General features: G+C 52.2%; 1 protein-coding gene across 1 annotated transcript in view; it reads left to right on the top strand.

The window, feature by feature from the left end:
* Positions 1 to 21,616, top strand: part of CACNA1H (calcium voltage-gated channel subunit alpha1 H) — a 146,888-nt gene that overhangs the window by 68,702 nt on the left and 56,570 nt on the right. The window contains exons 7-10 of the mRNA XM_042037332.1: positions 589 to 901; positions 13,193 to 13,285; positions 15,112 to 15,904; positions 20,539 to 20,954. Of these exons, the coding sequence (XP_041893266.1) occupies positions 589 to 901; positions 13,193 to 13,285; positions 15,112 to 15,904; positions 20,539 to 20,954 (1,615 nt within the window). The remainder of the gene's footprint in view (positions 1 to 588; positions 902 to 13,192; positions 13,286 to 15,111; positions 15,905 to 20,538; positions 20,955 to 21,616) is intronic.

The following is a 21,616-nucleotide window of genomic DNA, read 5'->3' as shown; positions in this document are numbered from 1 at the left end:
AAGTGCCAGGTCTGGGACGCAACTCGGGCAAAAGCAGCTCCTGGCGTGCCGCAATTCCAGCATTTCCTTATCCCGGCTCTGACAGAGCCATCGGCTTCATCCAAGCCGATCCGATCAGATCTGCAGGAAGCACGTGGTTCCCGTTCATGTGGGCTCTTCCTTTTGTCCTGGAAGTACAGAGGGAATGGGAGATGGCCTCTGCCTGGGTCTGTCCTTGCGAGAGCTCAGCCCCCTCAGCCCTGAGGGGCGGATTTATTGGGAAGCTGCTCTGGATCAGATGGGTTATCTTCAAATCCTTCCGGAGAACCCAAAAACTCCCCAGATTTTTGGGAAGAACCTGATCCGCTGGGGTTTTCTCTCCATCCCCTCTCATTTCATGTTTTGTTTGCTTGGGGAAACTCAGGCTGATCTTCACTGGGAGATCACTGGGGCCTTACAGGGTATAAAAGAATTAGATTTTAGGGGCTGGAATCTTGACTGGAACTTCCTGAAGGGTGAAGGGACAGCAACCAGCACCTTTTCCTGCTGCTAAAACAAGGGATGAACCATTTTCTCCCCATCCTTTTCCTTCTTTCCCCCCCCATCCAGGACGTACAACCTGACCTTCTTGCACCCCTACTACCGGCCGGACGAGGCGGAGGAGAACCCCTTCATCTGCTCCTCGCACCGGGAGAACGGGATGCAGAGGTGCTCCAACATTCCCAGCAGGAAGGAGTCCAAGGTGGAGTGCACCCTGAGCATGGATTCCTACAGCCCCAGCCTGGCCAGCCCCGAGCCCAGCAGGAATTCCTGCATCAACTGGAACCAGTACTACAACGTGTGCATGGCCGGGGACGTGAACCCCCACAACGGGGCCATCAATTTTGATAATATTGGATATGCCTGGATTGCTATTTTTCAGGTAGGATTCTCCCAGAAATGTTTTGTTTTTTCCCCGGTTTTTGTCGGGTTTGGCATTTTTTGCTCGGGAAGGTTTTGGTGAATTTGTCAGAGGAGGAAGGAATTTGCTCTCCCCTGAGTGAAACTGCAAATAAGGACATGGGGAATAAATGAATCAGGGAATAAATGGTGCAAGAGAGCATTTGGAGAGAAGAAACTTCATTTTTAGGGCAGTTTAGAGAAGGGGGAAAGTAATTCCTGAGGTAGAAAAACTCCTGGCGAGTTCCACCTCTGCAAATCAGATAAATCCCAGGGATTTTGGAGAGCAGGGATTTTTGTTGTAGCATTGGGAAGCTGAAAGTGGTGCTGAGGTTTTTAAGCAAGACTTAATTTCGTGCTAAAATGAAGGAACCTGGCATGGCTTAGGCTTGGCTTTAAATCACAGGGTGATCCCGATGAGCATGGAATGCTGGGAAGGGAAAAATCCCTTCTGGCCAGAATTCCTGTGAGGAAATTCTGCCCGCAGGGAATTTCAGGCTTTTCAGAAAAGACCGAAGTGCTTCTCACTGAGACCAGGGGGAGATTTTACAGGTGACAAAACACTCTGGGATGGATTGGAACACTTGGAAGGATTTTCCAGGCATTTGTAGCTGTGGAAAATTGGAGGGTTCACCCACACAGTCCCGAGGCTGTGGTTTCCCAGGGCTGCCCCAGCTGGGATGATCCCTGTGTTGTTTTCCGTATTTAATGGACATTTCCTGGTTTAAAGCATTCCTCAGGCTCTGGCTGGATGCCCTGGTTGATTCGGTGCCCTGAAGTGCAGGTGACATCTGGTCCTCGAGGAGAATGCTCTGTGTAGCTTTGTTCATGATGGATAATTACTCATCCAGAGCTCTGTGCTTCGTTCATGGATTTCCTTCCAGTTCCACATTATCCCAGGAACTTCGTAACTTCCCCTTTTTGCCCGGGAGTTGTAAAGTGGGGAATGTTTGCTCTGAGCATCCACAGGAGCTGCCCTCGCATCACCGTGCTGGTGCCAGAGGCTCAGAACCAAATCCAGAGGGGTTCAGGCAGATCCCACTGGGATAATTCTTTGGAATTAGTGAGGAAGAGAGGGGCTGCTGGCTGGTAGTGAGTGCTGGATAAAGGGAAGAGGGAATTCTCCTTTTCCTGCTCTTGCACAGCTCTTTGATGGATCTGGGGGATGTTCCCAGGAGATCCCATCTGGCTCCCACCACAGGGCAGGGAAAGGGCACTGAGGAGGAGCAGGAGCTTCTCCAGAGGGGTCCTGCTTCCTTTTTCCTTTTCCCTTCCCCAGCCTTTTTCCAGGCTGCAAATTTTCCTTCCATCCTGGCATTTGATTTCCTCATCCTTAAAAGCTCAGTTCTATTTCAGAAAGGACCCCCCAGCCCCAGGAGAGGTTTCAGCTGATTCCTTGGAGCAGAACAATGTCTGGAAAAGTCGGATCTTGTGTCCTTAGATCATTTTGGCAGCTGGCAGCAGGTCGATGATTGGTTTTAGTGCTGCTTAGGCCATCCAAAGGCTCCAGAGGATTTCCAGCCAAAAACTCTTCTCGTGTCTTTATTCCTGTTGGAAGCCTGGCCTCATTTTTAGGAGCTGGGAATGATTTCATTCCAGGTAAAGAGGCAGCTGTTGGGAGCAAGGTGCTGGCTCAGCCTGGATGTGGGAAGAGGAGATCATCAGTGCAGGAGGGGAGGTGCTAAATCCAAGCAATTGCTGGAAGCAGACAACATTTAGCAAATAAATCCATGGAACTGTGCTCTCATCCCATTTAATAGCTGGAGCTGGAGAGCACCAGGTCAGCAGTTGGATGAGGGCTCCGAGTAAGTGGTGCAGAAAGTCCAACTGATGGATTTAGGAACTCGGGAGCTTCCCTGGGGATTGGTGTTGAATTACTGGGAGGAGACAGGGCCGATCCTCCCGAGCCATTATCCTGCGGGATAATGAATCCGTGGCGCTGTGCAGGAGTTCTGATGTGGAGCGAGCCCTGAGGGCTGGCAGAGCTCCAGTGGGCACCGTGGCATGCTCGGGAGGCTGCTGGACAGAGCTTCCTTCAGGATTTATCCCAAATGAGCCGGGAATCGTGGCTTGTTCAGCCTGGGAAAGAGAGGGCTCCGGGGTGACATTCCAGGAGCTGACAGGAAAGAGAGGAGGGACTGTTTGAAAGGGTCTGGAGTGCCTGGACAAGGGGAATGGATTCCCACTGCTAGAGAGCAGGGATAGATGGGATAATGGGAAGGAATGGGAGGGTGGAGAGGCCCTGGCAGAGGCTGCCCCTGGATCCCTGGAAGTGCCCAAGGCCAGGTTGGACGAGGCTTGGAGCACCTGGGATGGTGGAAGGTGTTCCCATGGAACTGGATGGGCTTTAAGGTCCCTTCCAACCCAAACCATTCCAGGATTCCATGATCTGGTGTGGTTCAGGAGCTTTCGGGAGGGAGGGGGATGGAATGAGCCCCGCAGGCGAGATCCAGAAGGAAGTTCCCAAGGGCACACCTCAGATAAACCAAAGCAAAAGCAGAAAAATCCGAAGATTTCCACTCCAGAACATCCTGGAAATGGACCCCCAAGGATGGGTGAGCTCTTCCAGCTGCCAGAACTGGGATTTGTTAAAGACATTTCTTTCCATGGCAGTGATCCCGAACTTCCCAGAGCCGGGACAGGTGACAGCAGGAAAACAGGGAAATGCACTGTCGACCTTCCAAGGAGAAGAGAAGTCAGAGACAGGAGAACCTGGTGCAAATTAAAAAATCTAAAAATAATGAAGGGAATGGCTGCATCCCTGGGCGTGGGAAGGGATGATAATTCCTTATGTAATCCTGCAAATGATTCATGTTTTGCTTCCCCTCGTGTTGTGCAAGAGGCTAATTCGTGTCTGTATTTGTTACAAAGGCACGTTCAGTGGCAAATTAGGTGAACTAATTAGCTTATTGCGGCCTAAATGAAAGGAGATGGAGCTGAAATTAACTGTGAGGTTTGGCATGATATGAAGATCCCTTTATTGCACGCGGATTCCAGCCCCAGCAATCGGAGCGGTAATTACAGGTATTGGTGTCACACGGCGGATGATGAATTACCCACCTCGGCCAAGTCCAATTGAATTGGAATTATTGACTGGAATTATTGGAATTACTGACACTCCCAGCAAAGCAACCGAAATCTTTCCACCTCCCTGACCAGCAGCCTCGGGGTGGCCAGGCCTGAGTGTGGAAATCTTGAGGAAATGAAAGGGATTGGGAAGCTGGGAGGAAATCCGGAGAGAAGAGAGGCATCAATTGGATAATTTCCCATCGGATTTGTAGGAAAGCGAGACCTGTACTCACATTTTACTCCAGGGGTGATGCTTCTGGCAAAAGCTGAAGGAAAAAACCATCCCAGATCCAAGAGGAACACGCTGTTCCTCCCTTGTGCTTCCGGGATATGCTTGGTAGGGCTGAACTTTGAGAGCAAATCTGTCAGGAAAAATTCCATGGATGTTGCAGGAAATGTCCCTGTAATTCAGGAAATGCCCATCCAATCCAAGAGAGATTTGTCTGGCTCTTCAGAGTACTTTTCCTATGGCCTCCTCTTCCCATGGATTCCAGAGGAAGCTGCCTTTTCCTAAGGGCTTCCTTCATGAGAGAGCCTCCTGGAATGTGCCCTTGGATGCAGCTCTGGGTCATGGCTCTTGTTCTGCCTTTGTTGTTCTGAGCACCTCTTGCTTCTCCAAGGCTTCCTTAGGAAGACATCCCAGGGAAGGAGTTAATCAAGTCCTCCAAGGAACACGTCCCCAGCCCATCACTGGGAATTCTCCGAGGAATTTGCTGCTGTCAGGGAGCAGGAAAAGCCTGGCTGTGTTCAGGGGAGCTGCAGACAGCCCAGCTGGATATGTGTTCCCGGGAAAGGAAAAGCTGAATCATCCAGAGAAAGATGTCTGGGGATGGAGCGGCACAAAGGGACCTGGGAGCAGCAGGAGTTCAGGACGTTCCCTCCGTAACTTCCAGGTGGAGACGCTCCCTTTGCACCTGGATTCACCCAGGCTGTGGGGGTGTCACGGGACAGGAACACCTCTGGGGTGGGGAAGTCAGGGAATTGCTGCTTCCCTCTTCTTCCTTCCTTTGTCCTTCCCATGGCTCCGGAGGCGGTGGCAGGAGCAGGAGTGACAGGGCAGTGACAGCCACCTGCTCAAAACCCTTTTTGTTTATGTGGGAATTTGTCCCCTCTGCGCTCCAGCTCATCAGAAAAGCCCCTGGGAGCCTCTGGGAGCTCCCAATCCAATCAAGGATTTCTCCATGTTGGGATGTGCTGGTGAGGAGCTTGGTTTGTGTCCGTGGGGCTGATCCCACGTCGCAGGGAGCAGGGATGGAGCCTGGGAAGATGTCCTGGCTGGGAAGAGCTCGTTTGTCTCCTTCCTCTCTCCTGGGGTGCCCTGATCTGCTGCCCAGCCGTTGCTGCTGTTCCTCGGGACTGAAACCCCTCCCTGAGGATTCCTTCCTCGCCTGGGAATCTTCCAGCTGAAATTCCAGTGGGAACCGTATCTTCTGTTGGAGGTAAAGGAGAAATGGTGTGGGCTCCAGGGCACTCCTGCTCGGGCCAAGCACAGCGATGAGCTGGGGGTCCCTGAGCTGTCACTCAGGCAGGAAAAGATCTTCTCTGAGGAGACAAAAGTCCCAAATTTCTGATCTGGGACCTTCTGGCAGGACAGAATGGGCAGAGTCATTCTGAGAACCATGGAATGGTTTGGGTTGGAAGGGACCTTAAAGCCAGGGACCTTAAAGCCATGGGCAGGGACACCTCCCACTATCCCAGGGTGTTCCAAACCTGGCCTCGGACACTTCCAGGGATCCAGGGGCAGCCAGAGCTTCTCTGTGGGAATCCATTGGATCCTGCTGGGGCTGCTCCCTCCTGGCTGGGCTGGTGACATTAATGGAGACATTTTGGGGGCCTGTTTCCCTTGCTCTGTTTGTGGAAGCTCAAGCTCCTTACACAATTCCAGCTCCGGAATGGTTTTCCCACTGGCTCAAGCACCCTACAAAGGTGCTGTTAACCCCTCGCTTGCTTTCTGCTGCACCCTCTGCTCTCCCACTTCCAGCAGTCCTGCTGGAAAGATTTTGGGAAAGAGCCAAAAAGCTGGAACAGAAGGAAAAGGTCTGAGGTTTCCAGCTGCAGTTTTTTGTGCCCAGAGTCGTTTTGGGGCCGTATTTTCAGGAGCTGTCACACCGGGTGCCCGTGTTTTCAGTGTTTGTTGAGCAGAGAAATTTGGGATTTGGGACCAAAAGGAATTTTTTTCCTCCAATGGCTCGGCCTTTAAATTGGAGATCTGTGTCAACAACGCTTCTCTGTGCTGCATTTGGCAAGAAAAGAGTTTGGAGCTTTTCATTCCCCCTGCTTGGAGATGCTGCTTTGTCACTCAACTCGAATCTGTTTTGGATCACCGAAAATATTTCCCTGGAAATGACGGGGTTGGAGCTCTGTTGGTGTTGCTTTTTTTAATTTGGTCAGCCAAACAAACAGCGCTCGCTGCATTTGAAGAGCTCTCAGGCTGAATGCCCCATCTAAAAATATCCAGCTGCTTCTAAAGCAGCTCGGAGCGTGCTTCCAACAGGGATTAGTTGCCTTTGGAAAAATCTTCGTTTCGAAGGTTGGGAGGAATTGTCTCGTGTGGAACAGGGCAGAGAGGCCACCCGGATCCCAGGAGTGGCCCCACAACCTTATGGGGCTGTTGGATGGGATTAAAGCCTCCTGTAGATGAAGTTTTGGACTTCCAAACGTCTGGAGTTTTGGGAGAGTTTCATCCAACCTCAATCATGGATTCTTGTGTTTGGAGTAGGAGGAGGGGTCCTGCAGCAGGCCCTGGCCTAAACTGGAGTCCAGTCAGGAGATCAAAAAGGTGCCGGTTTTGAGGAACATCAACAATTGATCCAAGGGAATGGCTGGAGTTGTGTCAGGGATGTTTCGGTTGGATTTTAGGGAAAGGTTCTTCCCCCAGAGGGTGCTGGGCACTGGAGCAGCTTCCCAGGGAATGGGCACAGCCCCAGAGCTCCAGGAGCATTGGGACACCGCTCCCAGGGATGCCCAGGGTGGGACTGTTGGGGTGTCAGGATTGAACTCTGATCCTCATGGGTCTCTCCCAGCTCAGGATATTCCATAAGTCCATCATTCTTCCAGGGAAATCTCACTTTGGTTGGATTGCCCCAAATCTGCTCTGAGATCTTTCTCCTGAGCCAAGGGTGCAGCTCCTTTATCCCCATTTCCCAGCCTGTGCACCCTGATGATCCCTGATGTGATTTGGAATAAGTGGTAAAATTCCCTCAGCTGGAAGCAAAGCTCTGAGCCTGGCTGTGCTTCCCTTTCCCTCCCTCATCCTTCGTCTCCCAGCTTGGCCCTGCCAGAAGTCCCGGATTTGATGGACTCGTCAGTGCTGCAGCTGAACAGTTTACCCCTTCTCTGTGCCAAGGATCCTTTACACAAACCATGGAGACACGGGATCATCAATATCCCAGCATATCAAACCTCAGGAGTATGGACTGGGATGGATTTGTTGGAGCAGCACTTGAGTGAAATCGGGGAGGTTTTTGCTGTCGGGTGAGGGCCTTGCGTTATTTAGTGTGAAACAACAACAACTCACCTTCCATTGGAGCAAAGGTGGGACTTTTTGATCCCAGAGCTAGAATTCCATGAGGTTTGGAGCAACAAACAACAGCCTCAGTGACGTGTCTGGCTTTATCTCACACTTTATTGCCCACTTTGCTTCCCAAAATCCACCAGGAGCTGCCAGCACTGCCCAGGGGTCACATTCATGGGAACAAAATTGACAGGCCAGGAGCCCAGGACATGGAAAGAAGCACAATTTCCTTTTTTCCATCATTTAGAGCCACTTTTCAGAGCAGATTCCTGCTTTGCAAATCTCAATTTATAAAGGAATTACAAACTGAGCAAGGCCTCGAAGTGAAAGGAAAAAGCATCTGTTCAAAGGATGTTACTCAGTGTAATAAACCTGTTTTTCTGGCCACAGAGGTTCCTTAACGAGATGTTTCGGGAGGAAATAATTAAAATGATGACGTTGGCTGCAAAAATAGGGATTTGATTATCTGCCAAGCTCGCTCTGCCTGTGGAATACTCCCTGGAATATTCGCTGGGCAGCGCTTGGGAGCCAAATCGACGTTGCCCGAGAGGGCGGAATCCGGAGATAAGAGGCTTTCAGCAATGGAAGCTAAAGGCCTTCTAAAACTTCCTGAGCCCATCAGGGTAATTAATAGCCCTCACAATTTATAGCTCTGCATCTCATCTTGATAAGTTTGATGAAAATAAAATATCAAAAAGCCTCTCAGCAGGGCCAGGGCAGCGAGGAGATAAAAAGTAAATTACCCCAAACGCTCACAGCCCTCCGCAGAGTTGCTGTTGGGTTCAGGATAATTGATTTGGATGCAGATAATTCCCAATTTTTTCCTCCCAGAGGACTCAATTTAGGCTGAAGAAGAAGTGGCTGAGTGCAAATTATAGATGTCAGTCGAGATGAAGATTTCAAATGTGGGTTTCTCTGGATTTCCAGAGCACCTCCTGCCTCAGCCAGGCACTGAGCTCAGCCAGCAGCTGAGCACCTGGAATCGGAAGGAATTTCTGGTTGCCAGACCTGTGTTCTATCAGGATTTTAATAAGGGAGAGCTGCTGATTTGGGGTCCGTGCTCAGGGAGGCCGTCACTCCAAATGAAGTTTGTTCCAGTAATCCGAGGAGGGAAATCTTGTCATGAGACAGCTCCGGGCTGGAGTTCTGTGTGCTCCGCGTTCGGTTCTGATCTTCCCAGCCTCGCCTCACACGGCGATTTTCCCAACTTCCCTCCAGTGATTGGTGGCACCTCGAGGTGGGTTTGGAGCTGCAGCCCTGGCACCAGCCATCGGTGCTTTCTAAGAGCCAGGAATTCAGCCCCTGACTAATTGAAGTTGGAGTTTGAACGAGGTTTGGTTTTTTTTTTCCCCTGGATGATTCTTTTTTCTCTTTGTTCTCTGACACCGAAGCAAAAAAAAAATACCCTGCTCTTGAGTGGGCTGCAGCCAAGAACTTGCAAAGATTTTGGCAGAGCTCAGAGAAGGGGGGGTTTTATGATGAAAATTTCTCAACATAATAAAAGAAATCGTTCTGTGCGACCTCTGAAGTGACCCCAGAAAAACCAGCGTAAACCTGCTGCCTCCCTGGGAGCACTGAGGAGGTCTGAGTTAATTGCCAGCGTCTTTAATCTCCATTTCCCTCGTGATTTTCACTGTGGAGTTTTAGATTGACTCTGATTAGCTTGCCTAGAAGATCTGATTCTGTCCCCAGTTACTCTCCTATAAATCAGACGAGCATCTTTATTACAGCTGATGAAATTACTGTGGCATGAGCAGAGCTGGGGGATCGGAATCAGCGAAGACCTAAAAAAAATGCAATCTGATTGGGTTTTGTCTGCTCTCATCCTGCTCCTGTGAGTGAGGTGCTCGGGGAGTGTTCAAGCCAAGGATCAGTGGAATCGAAACCTGTCTGTGTGCTCACCTGAGGGAACTTTCTGTTAAACTCCTGCGGTGAGGGGAGAGAGGATTGGACACGAGACTGAGAGATTTACTGGGATTAATGGGAGCGAAGTGATCTCTCCCAGCCCTGGGGAAGGGGTGAAGAACTGAAGGAGCATCACCCAGGAGCTGAGCGGGGTGAGAGGACACCTCTGCTCTCCTTGCAAGGCAGAAATCTTTTCCCCAGGCGCCTCCTCTGTCCCTGGGTGTGGAGCACGAGCAGGGCCAGCAGCACCTCCAGCACCACCCTGCCAATCATCTTAATTGAATCTTCCAGCCCTGGCCCTGCAGCCGCCGATTTTCCTGTGCCTTGCACATCTTTCCCATCACAGCAGAATTAGGAGCGAGTTCTCACCCTCTTATCTCACTGATAAGTAATTGTGGCTTGCGTTTGTTGGAGGCTTTGAGCTGGAGCCTTTGGAGAGGCTCTTTAATGGGGCTCTGTGTGAACAAGCAGGGCTTGAACAGGGTTTAATTACTGAGAAGGGATTGCTGAGATCGGGAAGCACAAGGAAGGTGCTCCAGGGCTTTGGGAGACATCGCTGGAGGGCTTGGAGGGGCAGTGAAGTGGATTAATCAGAGTGGGAATGAAGAGAGGAGGAAGTCGTTTCTCCTTGATGGAATAGGCAAAGCAGGGCTGAAAAAATATCCCAAGTTCTTGGGGGACCAGGGAGAGCTGCTGGCTTCTCCCTGCGAGTCCATGGAATCCCAGAGGGGTTTCAAAAGGACCTTAAAGCCCATCCAGTTTGGACAGGGACACCTTCCACTACCCCAGGCTGCTCCAAGCCCATCCAACCTGGCCTTGGGCACATCCAGGGATGGGGCAGCCACGAGTTCAGCTGGTCTGAGGAGAAATGTGTGGGAGCAGAGTGCACGGGGCAGCAGCGAGCGCTGTGCAGGTGCCTTTATTTTGGTTCCAGAAGTAGTTGAGGGCTTTGGCTGGTGGTTTGTGCAGCAGCTGTTGGCAAGTCCAGGTGCTCCGGTTCCCTTTTCCACCAGGGCCTTGCTGGGGATGTGCGGGGAGCTCTTGGATCAGGGAAAAATGACCTCGGAAAGTCCTTGGGAGCACTTGAAATCCAGCAGGAATGAGGCTGGAAAAAGCCCAGCCCCTGCAGGTGGCCGTGCATGTGCTGTGCTGCATTTCCCCAGAGGTCTGGGATTAAAGAAGCTGGCGGATGTCTGGGAGCCGCCTCTTTTCCAGGAGGGCTGCTGCTCCCGGATCCTGGCAGCCCAGGAATCTCAGCCCTCAAGGCCAGGGATGAATCCCCCAATATCTCAAGCAGGAGGACAAGCCCTTTGCTTTACAAGTGAGGAGTAAATAATGTAAATTCCAATTACACCTGGAATATTCGGGGAGCTGGATGAGCATTGCACCCTCCAGAGGAGGAACGGGGAGGCGTCGATTGATTTTTGTGGAAAATTCTGCCTCTCAGGCAACAAAAATATCCCTCTAAGTGTTGGTTGGCCCTCAGGGTTGGCTCAGAAGCCCAAGAGCCACCCTCAGGTGACTCCTTCTTTTTTGTTCTGTGTTCAATGGGTTTAATCCGTAAGATTTGAGGATTTCCAGCCAAATCCAGTGGAGAGGTGCATCCCATATTCCTGGGGTGCCTGGGCTGGTTTGTCATCCCTCAGTGGGAATGGCTGGAGCACCAACCAGAGGGAAGGGAGGGATGGAAGCTGGACAGTGCAAAGGAAATAATTGCTGGGTAAGTGGCAGTGATTTGGTGTCACCTTGTGTCACCTCCTGACGTGATCCCTCTGCTTTCCCGTGACCCCACAACGGCTGGGGGAGGCTCAGCTGTGCAGCAGAGCCCTCACAGACGAGGCACCTGCCCCAAAAGGACTTTGCTCTCCATAAATGTGTTAAGGGAGAGGCAGGAAAGGGCAGGAGGGGTTCGATTGCTTGGCTGCTCCTCACGGATGAACACCCAGGCAGCTTAACCCCTTCCCAGCCCTGTGGGAATAACGGCACCACAGGGAAAAATGGGGATAAAAAGCCTTCATGGCTTGATCTCTGGGGTCAATGGTAGCTGAAGAATTCTCTGGGGTTTTGTTAAACCCACTTGTGGGCAGTTCGTGGCAGGACGAGGGGCAGTGGTTTTAAACTGGCAGAGGACAGGGTTAGATGGGATACTGGGGAGAAATTCTTCCCTCTGAGGGTGGGGAGAGGCTGGAATGAAATTCCCAGAGAAGCTGTGGCTGCCCCTGGATCCCTGGCAGTGTCCCAGGCCAGGTTGGACGGGACTTGGAGCATCCTGGGACGGTGGAAGGTGTCCCTGCCCATGGCAGGGGTGGAATGGGATGGGATAGGCTTGAAGGTCTTTTCCAACCACTCTGGAATTCTGTGAAGCCAAGCTTTGCTGTGTGATTGCTGACCAGCGGGGGAGGGTATGAAGGAGCAGCTGATGGATGTGAGGAGGAACAGGAGAGGTGGGAGCAGTTTTTGAAGGCAGCCAACGTGTCAGACCTGATTCCTGTGAGCCTTCGAGAGCCCTGACGCGGGAAAACGGCTGCAGAGACAAATTCCACAAAGGATCTGCTCCTTGGCACATGGGTTGGTTGGTTTGAGCTGTGCTGCCTTCTCACTCAGCTGCATGAGCTCCCACATGGGAAGAAGCTTGGAAGACTTGCAGGGGAAACATCAGCATTTTGAATTTGGGCTGAGAAATCCCAAAGAGGCAGAGCTTCCCTTCCAGCAGCCCTGAGCTGCTCCGAGTCCCAGAGAAGCTGTGGGTACTGATGGTTGTGTGAACGCCTGAAAATCCATATCCAGGAGCTTCCTTGGGTAAAAAATCCCCAGGGAATTCATGGATTCATGATGTGACTTCCCTGCAAGGTTTTATTAACTGCCACAGGAGAGAGGGGTTTATGGATCAGCTTTTGGGGACGCACCACACGGAAAATCCCCCACATCCACGAGGTCTGAGCCTTCTCTTCCCACAGCAAACTCCTTCCCTGCAGACGTGGTTTAAATCAGGAATGATGCCATTTGAAAATGGGGTTTGCCAAGACCTCTGAGGCCCACGTGAGGTGTGGTGAGCAGGGGACGTCGCTGGGAGTGAGTTCAGCCAGGAGCTTGGATTCTGCTGGAAATTGGAATTCCAGGATGGAATTTCAGCTCTAGTAGCAAGGCAGCGCTGGAAGTTGGGTGTGTTTTATCTAAATAAAAAGTGTAAATTACGTGGTGGAGCTCTGCACACAGCCTGGGTGGTGTTAATTAAACCCTCAGCTGCTTTTTTTAGGGGAAGGCTGAGAAAACGAGGCTTAAATCAAGCCTACATTTAATTAAAGTCTCTCTTCCATTCAGACGCTCTCCCACTCTGATAGTGGTGGTGCAGTTGTGATGCTGAGCCAGGAGGAATCACAAGGAAATTGGGTCTGCGGAAACAAAATGAAGTTAAAAATGTGGGAATTTTCTGCATTATGTTACAAAACCAGCACCTTAGGTGAAAACTCCAGATCTCTGCAGGGAGAGGCTTTTTTTGTTTTGGATTATAATCCCTCCTTGGAATTTCTTTGCCTCAGAACCAACGTTTCAGGTGGTTTATTTGAATGTTTCGTGGGTTTAATTGTAGCAGATTCCTGTAGGAACCTCAGGCCCTTCCTTTGGCCACACATTCCTTCTCTCCCAAACCAACTGGGAACAGAGCTCTGGATGGATCCCAAGAGTTTCTGTGGAGCGATGGGTACCTGGCACTACCGGAAAATCAACATTTAAGAGCTTTTTTGGGTGACTTTTGTCCTCACACTCTGTTTCTCTGTCTCCCTGCAGGTGATAACCCTGGAAGGATGGGTGGACATCATGTATTACGTGATGGATGCACATTCTTTTTACAATTTTATATATTTTATACTACTCATCATAGTAAGTATGACCTGGGAGACACTCCTTTTCCTTGTCCTTGGGGGGTGAAGCTGTTCCTTGTTTTTTTCACTGGGAAGAGCCAGGAAGGATTCAGGATTCAGGGCTTTGCCTCCCTCTTGCCCTCCCAGTCTCGGTCTTGTCACCTGGATGTGTCTGTGCCAAAAAGTCCAGGCTTCTCCTCCTTTGACCTCAACATGCCAGAGGGAGCCTCATTTCTTTGGGGAGCCCTCAAACCTTTGAATTTCACCCAAGCTCTTTAAATAATAATAATTCTCAGCTCTCTGAGGTCTCACATTCCTACAAACAAAACGTTACCCACTGCAGGGGTGCTGGCAACAGCCATTCCATATCTTTGGTTTTCCAAAAGGCACAACCTCCTCCAGGAAGTGGAAAAGTGAAATACTTAAGGCAGGAAGGGAGCAAAGGGAAAGGTACCACAAAGATGTCAGCAGGACATGGGATGGAGGTGTTTGAAAGTGATTTTGTGACTGGGTAGTCCTTAGAGGTAACCCTGTCCTCGTCAGTGTGGGTTCGGAGGCCTTGGGAAGCCAAACCAGTTCCCACCAGCAGTGGGAAAAACCTGGATCAGAGCAGTGTGGGAGTGCCCTGGAGAAGTCAGGGATTTCTGAGCTGTAGCAATGGGCCTTGAACAGAGATTTACACTCTGCTCCATTGAGCCCTTCTCTCCAAGTGGATCCGTGTGGAAAAGCCAGAAGGTGACTCCTGCCCGAGTCACCTGGAGCTGGGAAAGGCACCTTTGCTGCTTCTCCAGGAGCATTTGCACCGGAGTGCAGCACCACGAACCATCTCCACACAGCTTCCCTGAGGATCCACCAGACAATCCCAGATTAAATCTGTCCATGCCCAGGGCTGGCCCTGCAGACAGTGGCACTGCCCTGACGTCACTCCCTTGTCACCCCTCAGGGCAGCGATTCCCTGCTGGGAAGATTTGACAATTCCCTTTGGCTCATTTAGGACCACAAGCGGCGAAAAATCACTTTGCGGGCTCGACAGCTGAGGGGAGGATGCGGCCTTAGGTCACATCATTTTCTTGTCCTTGGGACTTCATTTTGAAAACTTGGTGTCACCCAAGAACGCATCAACTCAACCAGGCACTGAATCAGCCCCTCGGGAGCACTGAGTGTCCTGGAGATGCATTCCTGTGTCAGGGAGTCCCAGGAGCACAAGGTCACAGATCCATGGGCCCTGACTGTACCCCCACAATGAGGGCACACACTTTTGGGGTGTGAAATGATTGAAGAAGAGAAGAGGATGTTTCAAAACAGCACAAATTGGACTTGAAATCATCTTCCCCTGCAGGCTGGCCAAATTTCAGGGAAAAACTCTTCACTGGAAGAGTGATTGGGCACTGGAATTGTTTGCCCAGGGAGGGGGTGGAGTCACCATCCCTGGACATGTTTAAAAACCGCCTGGACATGGCCCTCAGTGCCATGGTTTAGTTGGTGAGGAGGTGTTGGGTCACAGGTTGGACTCAATGGTCTCAAAGTTCTTTTCCAACCTGGTTCATTCTGGGATTCCGTGAATGTCCAAATCAGCCTTGCGGTGGGGCCTGGTTGTGTTTCACACACCCTGTGTTAGTAGCAAATGCCATCGCTTTGAGGGGAGAGAGCTGTTGCTAAAACCATTGATCACGGTTCCCATCAAATTTAGCAGCTCAGGCACACATTGGCAGCGCATTTGGCGAGCAGACCCTGGGATTTGGCACGTTTGGAGATCCCAGGCTCGCCGAGAACCACATGTGGTGGTGAGGAGCTTCCCCTGCTGGGTGCACCCCCTGCTGACTCCTTTCCCTGTGTTCTCACCAGGTCGGCTCCTTCTTCATGATTAACCTGTGTCTGGTGGTGATAGCGACCCAGTTTTCGGAGACCAAGCAGCGGGAGAACCAGCTGATGCAGGAGCAGCGGGCGCGCTACCTGTCCAACGACAGCACCATTGCCAGCTTCTCGGAGCCGGGCAGCTGCTACGAGGAGCTGCTCAAGTACATCTGCCACATCTTCAGGAAGGTGAAGCGAAGGACAATCCGCCTCTACAACAACTGGCAGAGCAAACGGCGGAAAAAAGTCAACCCCAACAGCAGCAGCAGCGGGCAGAGCCAGCGCAGCAGGAGGAGAATCACCTCCATCCACCACCTGATCCACCACCACCACCACCACCACCACCACCACTACCACATCAGCAACGGGAGCCCCCGTGGGCCTCGTGCCAACCCCGAGATCTGCGAGCTGGAGCTGCAGGTGATGAAGCCTGGCAGGCAGCTGATGCTTCCCCCTCCTCCCTCGCCCAGGCCGCAGGGCCCTGCTGCTCCCCGTGCCGACGCCGAGGCCGTGCACAGCATTTACCACGCGGATTGCCACGTGGAGGGGCCCCCCGGGGGCTGCAAGGCTCCCAGTGCCCCTGCTGGCAGCAAACTGGCCGGGCTGGCCACCCACGGCAGCATGAACTACCCCACTATCCTGCCCTCCCCTGGCAGCAAGGGCGGCTCCACGCCCCTTCCCAAAGGGAAGAAGAACGGGAATTCTCCGGTGGCCGTGGTGAACAGCCCAGGGAATTTGGGCCTGGATTCTTACGGGAAGCTGCAGCAGCTGGTGGGAGAGCATGGTAAGGGCAACCAAGCTGGGGTTTTTTGCTTAGGAAAACTGGGAGAAGGGGGAATGGCTCAAGCACCGAGGTTTTAATGGCAGCCCTGTGGGGTGCTGAGGGTTGGGAGCTCTGTTCCCTCCGTCCTTGTACTCACCATCACTGGATGGCCCAGGCCACCGCTGGAAGCCTCTTTCCTGTGGTTATAAAATCTGGATTTGGGCTCTTGTGTGCTTTGTGATACCCTGGAGGTGCTCCCTCTCTTCCCACCCAAAACCAGAACCATGGGATTACACCTGCAGTGAGTGCTGGAGCTGCCAGCTCCAGCAGAGAACCCCCAGGGGCTGGGAGATGGTGCCTTGAAAAGGATGAGCAGGTGGAAGCTGTGGGAGAAGCATGAGATAAAGCAAACTGAGAAGTTTGAAACAGGCAGGCACTGAAAGAGCTCAAACCAGACACTTCCAGTTCTGCTCTGATGGGCCCTGGAGCCTCTGAATTTCTTTTTGGCAAGGAGGAGCAGCAGGTTCAATGCTCAGAGGACGTGTGGAGGGCACGACAGGAGCAGAGCTGCACACCTCAGGCTTTCCCCATGTGCAGAAGAAATGTGGGGCTGAGTTTTCCTGCAGATTTGGGGCTCCATTCGATCTGAGGAGCATTTTGGGGAACTCTTCGGCACTTCTTTCCCATCCTCTCTGCACGGATGCAGCCACTCCAGCACAGCCAGTGAGGTTTTATCTCCCCTCACACATAGATCACCCACTGGAGCAGTGATTACACGCAACACTTGGATTTCTATTTTATAAAATGTTTTTCCAGCCCTCATGGCTGGAGCTAAAAGCTCCAAAATACTCTTAAGCCCTCAAACAGTGAAAAGTCACAAAGATCCAGCTTCTGGTTTTTAATCTCTTTAAGTCAAACTCGTCATTTGGGTTTTTTCAGTGCCTGTGTTTTCCAAAACTGTTTATTTGCGTGTGCATGGACACAAATATTTACCCTGGTGATGGATGTGCTGAAAAAAATACCAAGCCTGGCTTGGGGGAAAAGGTTGCTTGACAGAGAGGTTGGGTGGCTTGCCTTTGTTCATTTTCTTGTTTTGAAGGACCACACAAAAGGGTAAAAGTGGATTGTTTATAGAAACTGCCTCGGGCAGACGCTTCCGAACGCTCGGGAGCTTGGCACGGGGAGCAAGGTTACTGCCAACAGCTCTGTTGTTCAGCAAGGACTTTGTATAAATCACTGCTTCTTCCTTAGCTGTGCAAATTGATGACGGTTTTTAGGAGAATGGGTTTTTACCTTGAGATAAAAACCCAGGGTCTGCAGAAGGCTGGGATTGGGAAAGAAAGGAGCAGGAGAGCTGTTGAAGTCAGAGTTTGGATCCGCCTGCTTGCTGCTGGGGTCCTTTTTAGGAGAAGAAAGGCCCAAATCTCAGTCCCAACTGCGACATCCCCGAGCCAAATCAGTGATTTAGGAGATTTTACTGTAGCCTAGGGTGGTTCTTTGAAAGCTGGGATTAGATTGAGTTGTCATTAGTAATGCAATTACAGTGTCCTCTTTCCACAGAGGGATTTCAGCCCAGAGGATGCCAAAATGCTTTAAACAAATCTCCTGGAATTGTTTTGTCTCTTCCAGAAGTGTGGTCACAGCTGGGAAGGGCTGGAAGGTGGCAAGAGGCTGCTCATCCATCCCCTGAGGAAAATGGGCTGGGGAGGGATTCAGGGCAGCCGTATCCACTTGGAGACCCTGGGAGTGCCCAGCTCTTCCCCTCCATGGATCTGGCTCTTTCCAGGCCCTTCTTCCCACTCAGCCACCACAGCAGGGCTGAGTCAGGGTCAGTTCTGCACTGGGAGTGATGGATGTGACTTCCAGGCTTTGGGACGATCTTTAAGTGCCAGGATGTATCCCTGCTGGGCACAGCCCCCAGCTCCCATTTCTCCATCCCCTAAAACTTAGCAAAGGAGCCTGGGGAAAAATCCCAAGCTCTCCCAACCCTTCCTCAGCATTTTTGGGCAAACAAAGAGCCTTTAATTCTCCCTCTCCTCTGCCAGGTCAACAAGCAGAGCATGTTCAGTGCAGGACTTGTGCAAGGGGAGCACGGGAGTGATAATTGAGAGCATTAAGAGCATTAACAGCCCGGGCTCTCCCAGCCCCAGCTGGAGGCAAGGTTGCTGTCTGCTGGGAAGGATGCAGTTGTGGGAGAGAGCATTCTCCTGCCTCTTTTGTTGTGGATTTGAAGAGCTCAGAGTACAGCCTGTTCCCCGTGTTCCATGCCCTGCAATGCTGGAGGTTATTTTAGCAGGCAGCCAAGGAGACTCTGGTATTTTGAAGACATCTGCGGCGCCAGGGCTTTTCATATCGTTTTTAACACTTTGATAGCATTAAAAGCCATCTGGCAGCCCCCTCCCTGTGCTGCTCTCGAGGCTGGGCTGAGCCTTTCCTCCTTGGCTCAGTCCTGAGCAGGAGCACCGCACTGATGTGGAAGGGGCAAAATATTCCTGATGCTCCTGGTGGCTTTGACGCAATGCCCAGGACCCAGGCCTGTCCTCCAAGGCCGTTCTGAAGGCCACTGATATCCCTGTGACGTTCAGGCAAGGAAAATGTGGTTTGACTCTGGTCACATCCCCGTTTTCCAGCGAAGGGATGCGTTGGCTTGGTTTGGTGCTGCCTTGTCTTCCGTGCTGTGGCTGGAATCAGCATTCCTGCTGGGTGAGCTCCAAGCTCCAGGGCCCAGAGACAGGAGCAGCCACTGCTTTTAGCCTGGGCTCCCCAAAACTGATCCAAGTGGTCCCCGTGCCACCTCTGGACGGGGACATGTGGATGTGGCACTTACAGATGTGGTTTAGTGGTGCTGGGTTAATGGACTCGGTGTCCTTAGAGGTCTTTTCCATGGGTCTATGAGAGGGGAAAACTGTGCCTTTGCCTTTTATCCCTGAAGCCCAAGGAACTGGTGCTGAAATGGCATTTTGAGGGAAGGATCCCGTGTTCCCAGTAGTGTGCTCCCGCTACAGGGGTTTTTCCTGCCATTAATACCTGGTTCCTAAATATAAGGAGACTAAGAATAAGGTTCCTACATATGAGGAGGCTTATGAATTGGATTCCTAAATATGAGGAAATCAAATCTGGCTGCTGTTCCACCCAAATCATCCCAGTTACTCTTGTCCCCGTCCTTCCATTCCCTGGCTCCAGGACAGTCTGAATTTCTCCTCACACCGCAAAACACGTGTTTGATTTTAAACCCCCCTAAGCCTCAGGCAACGAATCCACCTGAGCTTTATTAAAGGCTGAAGGAGACTGAGGGGACTCCGTGACTCTCCGAGCTGTGATCCGTGGTCTGCAGCCACCTTTGGTCCCTTCTCCCTCTCCCTGCTCATTAGGAACTAAATGGCAGCAGTGGCTAAATTGGGTGAAACAGCTTGATAGTGCTGAGAGATCGTTAATGATGGGAGCCTGCTCAGGGATAATCAGGACTAATTGAATGGGAAAGGTGGGCCAGTCACTCCTCCCTCAGCCTGGGACACAAAATGAGAGCCCATGGAGCGGGGAGAGGGTGGGAAAAGGGACCAAGAGGGGAAAAGGAGGCCAAACCAGAGCTGCTTGGGAGGATGGATGGCTGGAAGGCTTTTGTAGGCTCTGGAGAATAATTCCTGTGAGGAGCAGTTGTGGGGCTCAGCCTGGAGAAAAGGAGGCTCAGGGGGAACCTTCTCACTCTCCACAACTCCCTGGCAGAAGGGGGCAGCCGGGGGGGCTCAGCTCTGTTCCCAGGGAACAACGGGACAAGAGGGAATGACCTCCAGTTGTGCCAGGGGAGGTTCAGGTTGGATGTTGGGAAAATTCCTTCACTGAAAGGATGTTTAAACTTTGAAATGGGCTGCCCAGGGCAGTGGGGGAGGGACCATCCCTGCGAGTGTTCAGAACCCAAGCAGACCTGGCACTTCCCAACGCGGTTTAATGGGCTGGCAGTGATCGGTCCTAGGCTGGACTCGATGACCTTGAAGGTCTCTTCCAACCGTAACGATCCTGGGATTGCCTTTATTGAGGATGTGGCAGGAGCTGCTGACACCCAGAGTGTTCCCTGTGCCGAGCTGCGCGGTGGCTCGTGGTGGCTCACGGTGGCTCTCAGTGCGTGATGGCTCTTGGTGTGCAGTGGCTTTTGGTGGCTCCCAGTGGCTTTTGGTGGCTCCCAGTGGCTCCCAGTGGCTCCCAGTGGCTCCCAGTGCACGATGTCACCCAACTTGGGGTTAATTGCAGCACGCGGTGGCTCTCGGTGGCTTTGATGCGCAGTTGCTCCCGGCATGCAGTGGCTCACTATGCATGATGTCTCCTGGCATGTGGTGGCTCTCAGTGACTCACAGCGACTCACAGTAGCTCTAGGTGGCCCATGGTGGCTCTCGGTAGCCCTCGGTTGTTCACAGTCGCTTTTGGTGCATGATGGCTCACAGTGACTCACAGTGGCTCTCGGTGCACAGTTTCTTCCACCATGCAATGTCCTCCAGCATGTGGTGGCCCATGGTCGCTGCCAGTGCATGGTGGTGCTCAGTGGTGTCTCACGGTGGCTCTCAGTGGTGGCTCTTGGTGTGTGGTGGCTCTCAGTGGCTCTCAGAGCATGGTGGCTCTCAGCAGTGTCTCTCAGTGGCTCACGGTGCCCTTGTCCCTCGCAGGTCTCCGCCGGACGCCCAGCCGGCTGTCGGGGCTGAGCACGGCCGGGGCGCTGCCCAGCCCTGGTGGCCCCCGGCTGAGCTGCGAGCTGCAGGACTGTCCCTTCTGCGCCAGCCTCCTGGACGACCCCGAGTTCGCCCTCAGCGACTCCGACAGCAATGGCGACTCCGACAGCAACGGCGTCTACGAGTTCACGCAGGACCTGCGGCACGGCGACCACCGAGACCAGCTCCAGCAGCAGCGGGTCAGGAGGAGGAGGAAGAAGAAGAAAGCCAAGGAGAGGAACAAGGTGACAAAGCTGTGGCGGGCGTTCGGCACCAAACTCAAGCGGATCGTGGAGAGCAAATACTTCAACCGCGGGATCATGATCGCCATCCTCATCAACACCCTCAGCATGGGCATCGAGTACCACGAGCAGGTGAGTGACCAGGACCCTCGGGGTTTGGGGTTCAGGTGCTCCTGGAGCGGTGGCTTGGGGTTGCTCTAAAGCAATGTGAGGAGGAACGAGGATTGTCATTGTTGGAAATGGGGCTGAAGATGATCCTGTGAGGAGCAGGAGAATCCTTTGGGGTGTGGGACAGCTGGAAGTGCTGCTGGGGTGTGCAGAGCTGAAATGTGTGTGTTGGATGTGTCTGCTCAGAGCCTGGCTGCTGGTTGGCCGGGAATTGTTAATATAAACAGGAATTTTTGTGGTGGGAATACCTTTGGTCTGATGGTTGTGGTGGAGATGACCCACACGGGAATTTCTTTGATTTGGACCTTCAGATAAGACTTAAACTATCAGGCAATGCTAAAAGCACCAAAGAGGAAGAAATTAGGGTCTCCCTGATGAAGGCTCCGAACCCTTTAATTTGCTCTCACAAGGTGTGAGTAGGTCTTTATTGAAGTGTTCGGAGGGAGGGAAGAGGAATGGTGCCGTTCTTCCCGGTGCTGGGGTGGCAGGAAGTGGTGCTGGGGCTGAGGACAGCTTGGGACTGGAGGGGCTGCGCCATGGGAGAGGGAGCTGAGACATCTGAGCATCTCCACTTGGTCACCCTGGCAAAGTTCTGTTCTTCTGGGCTTTTCTTTCTTGGAAAAACT

This window comes from Corvus kubaryi, unplaced genomic scaffold (genome assembly GCF_017639235.1).
Source record: "Corvus kubaryi isolate FWS band 111438036 unplaced genomic scaffold, C.kubaryi_AGA036_p1.0 37387, whole genome shotgun sequence".
Lineage (NCBI taxonomy): Eukaryota > Metazoa > Chordata > Aves > Passeriformes > Corvidae > Corvus > Corvus kubaryi.
The sequence above is the reverse complement of the archived record's forward strand: the minus strand, read 5'-3'. Positions and strand labels throughout refer to the sequence as shown.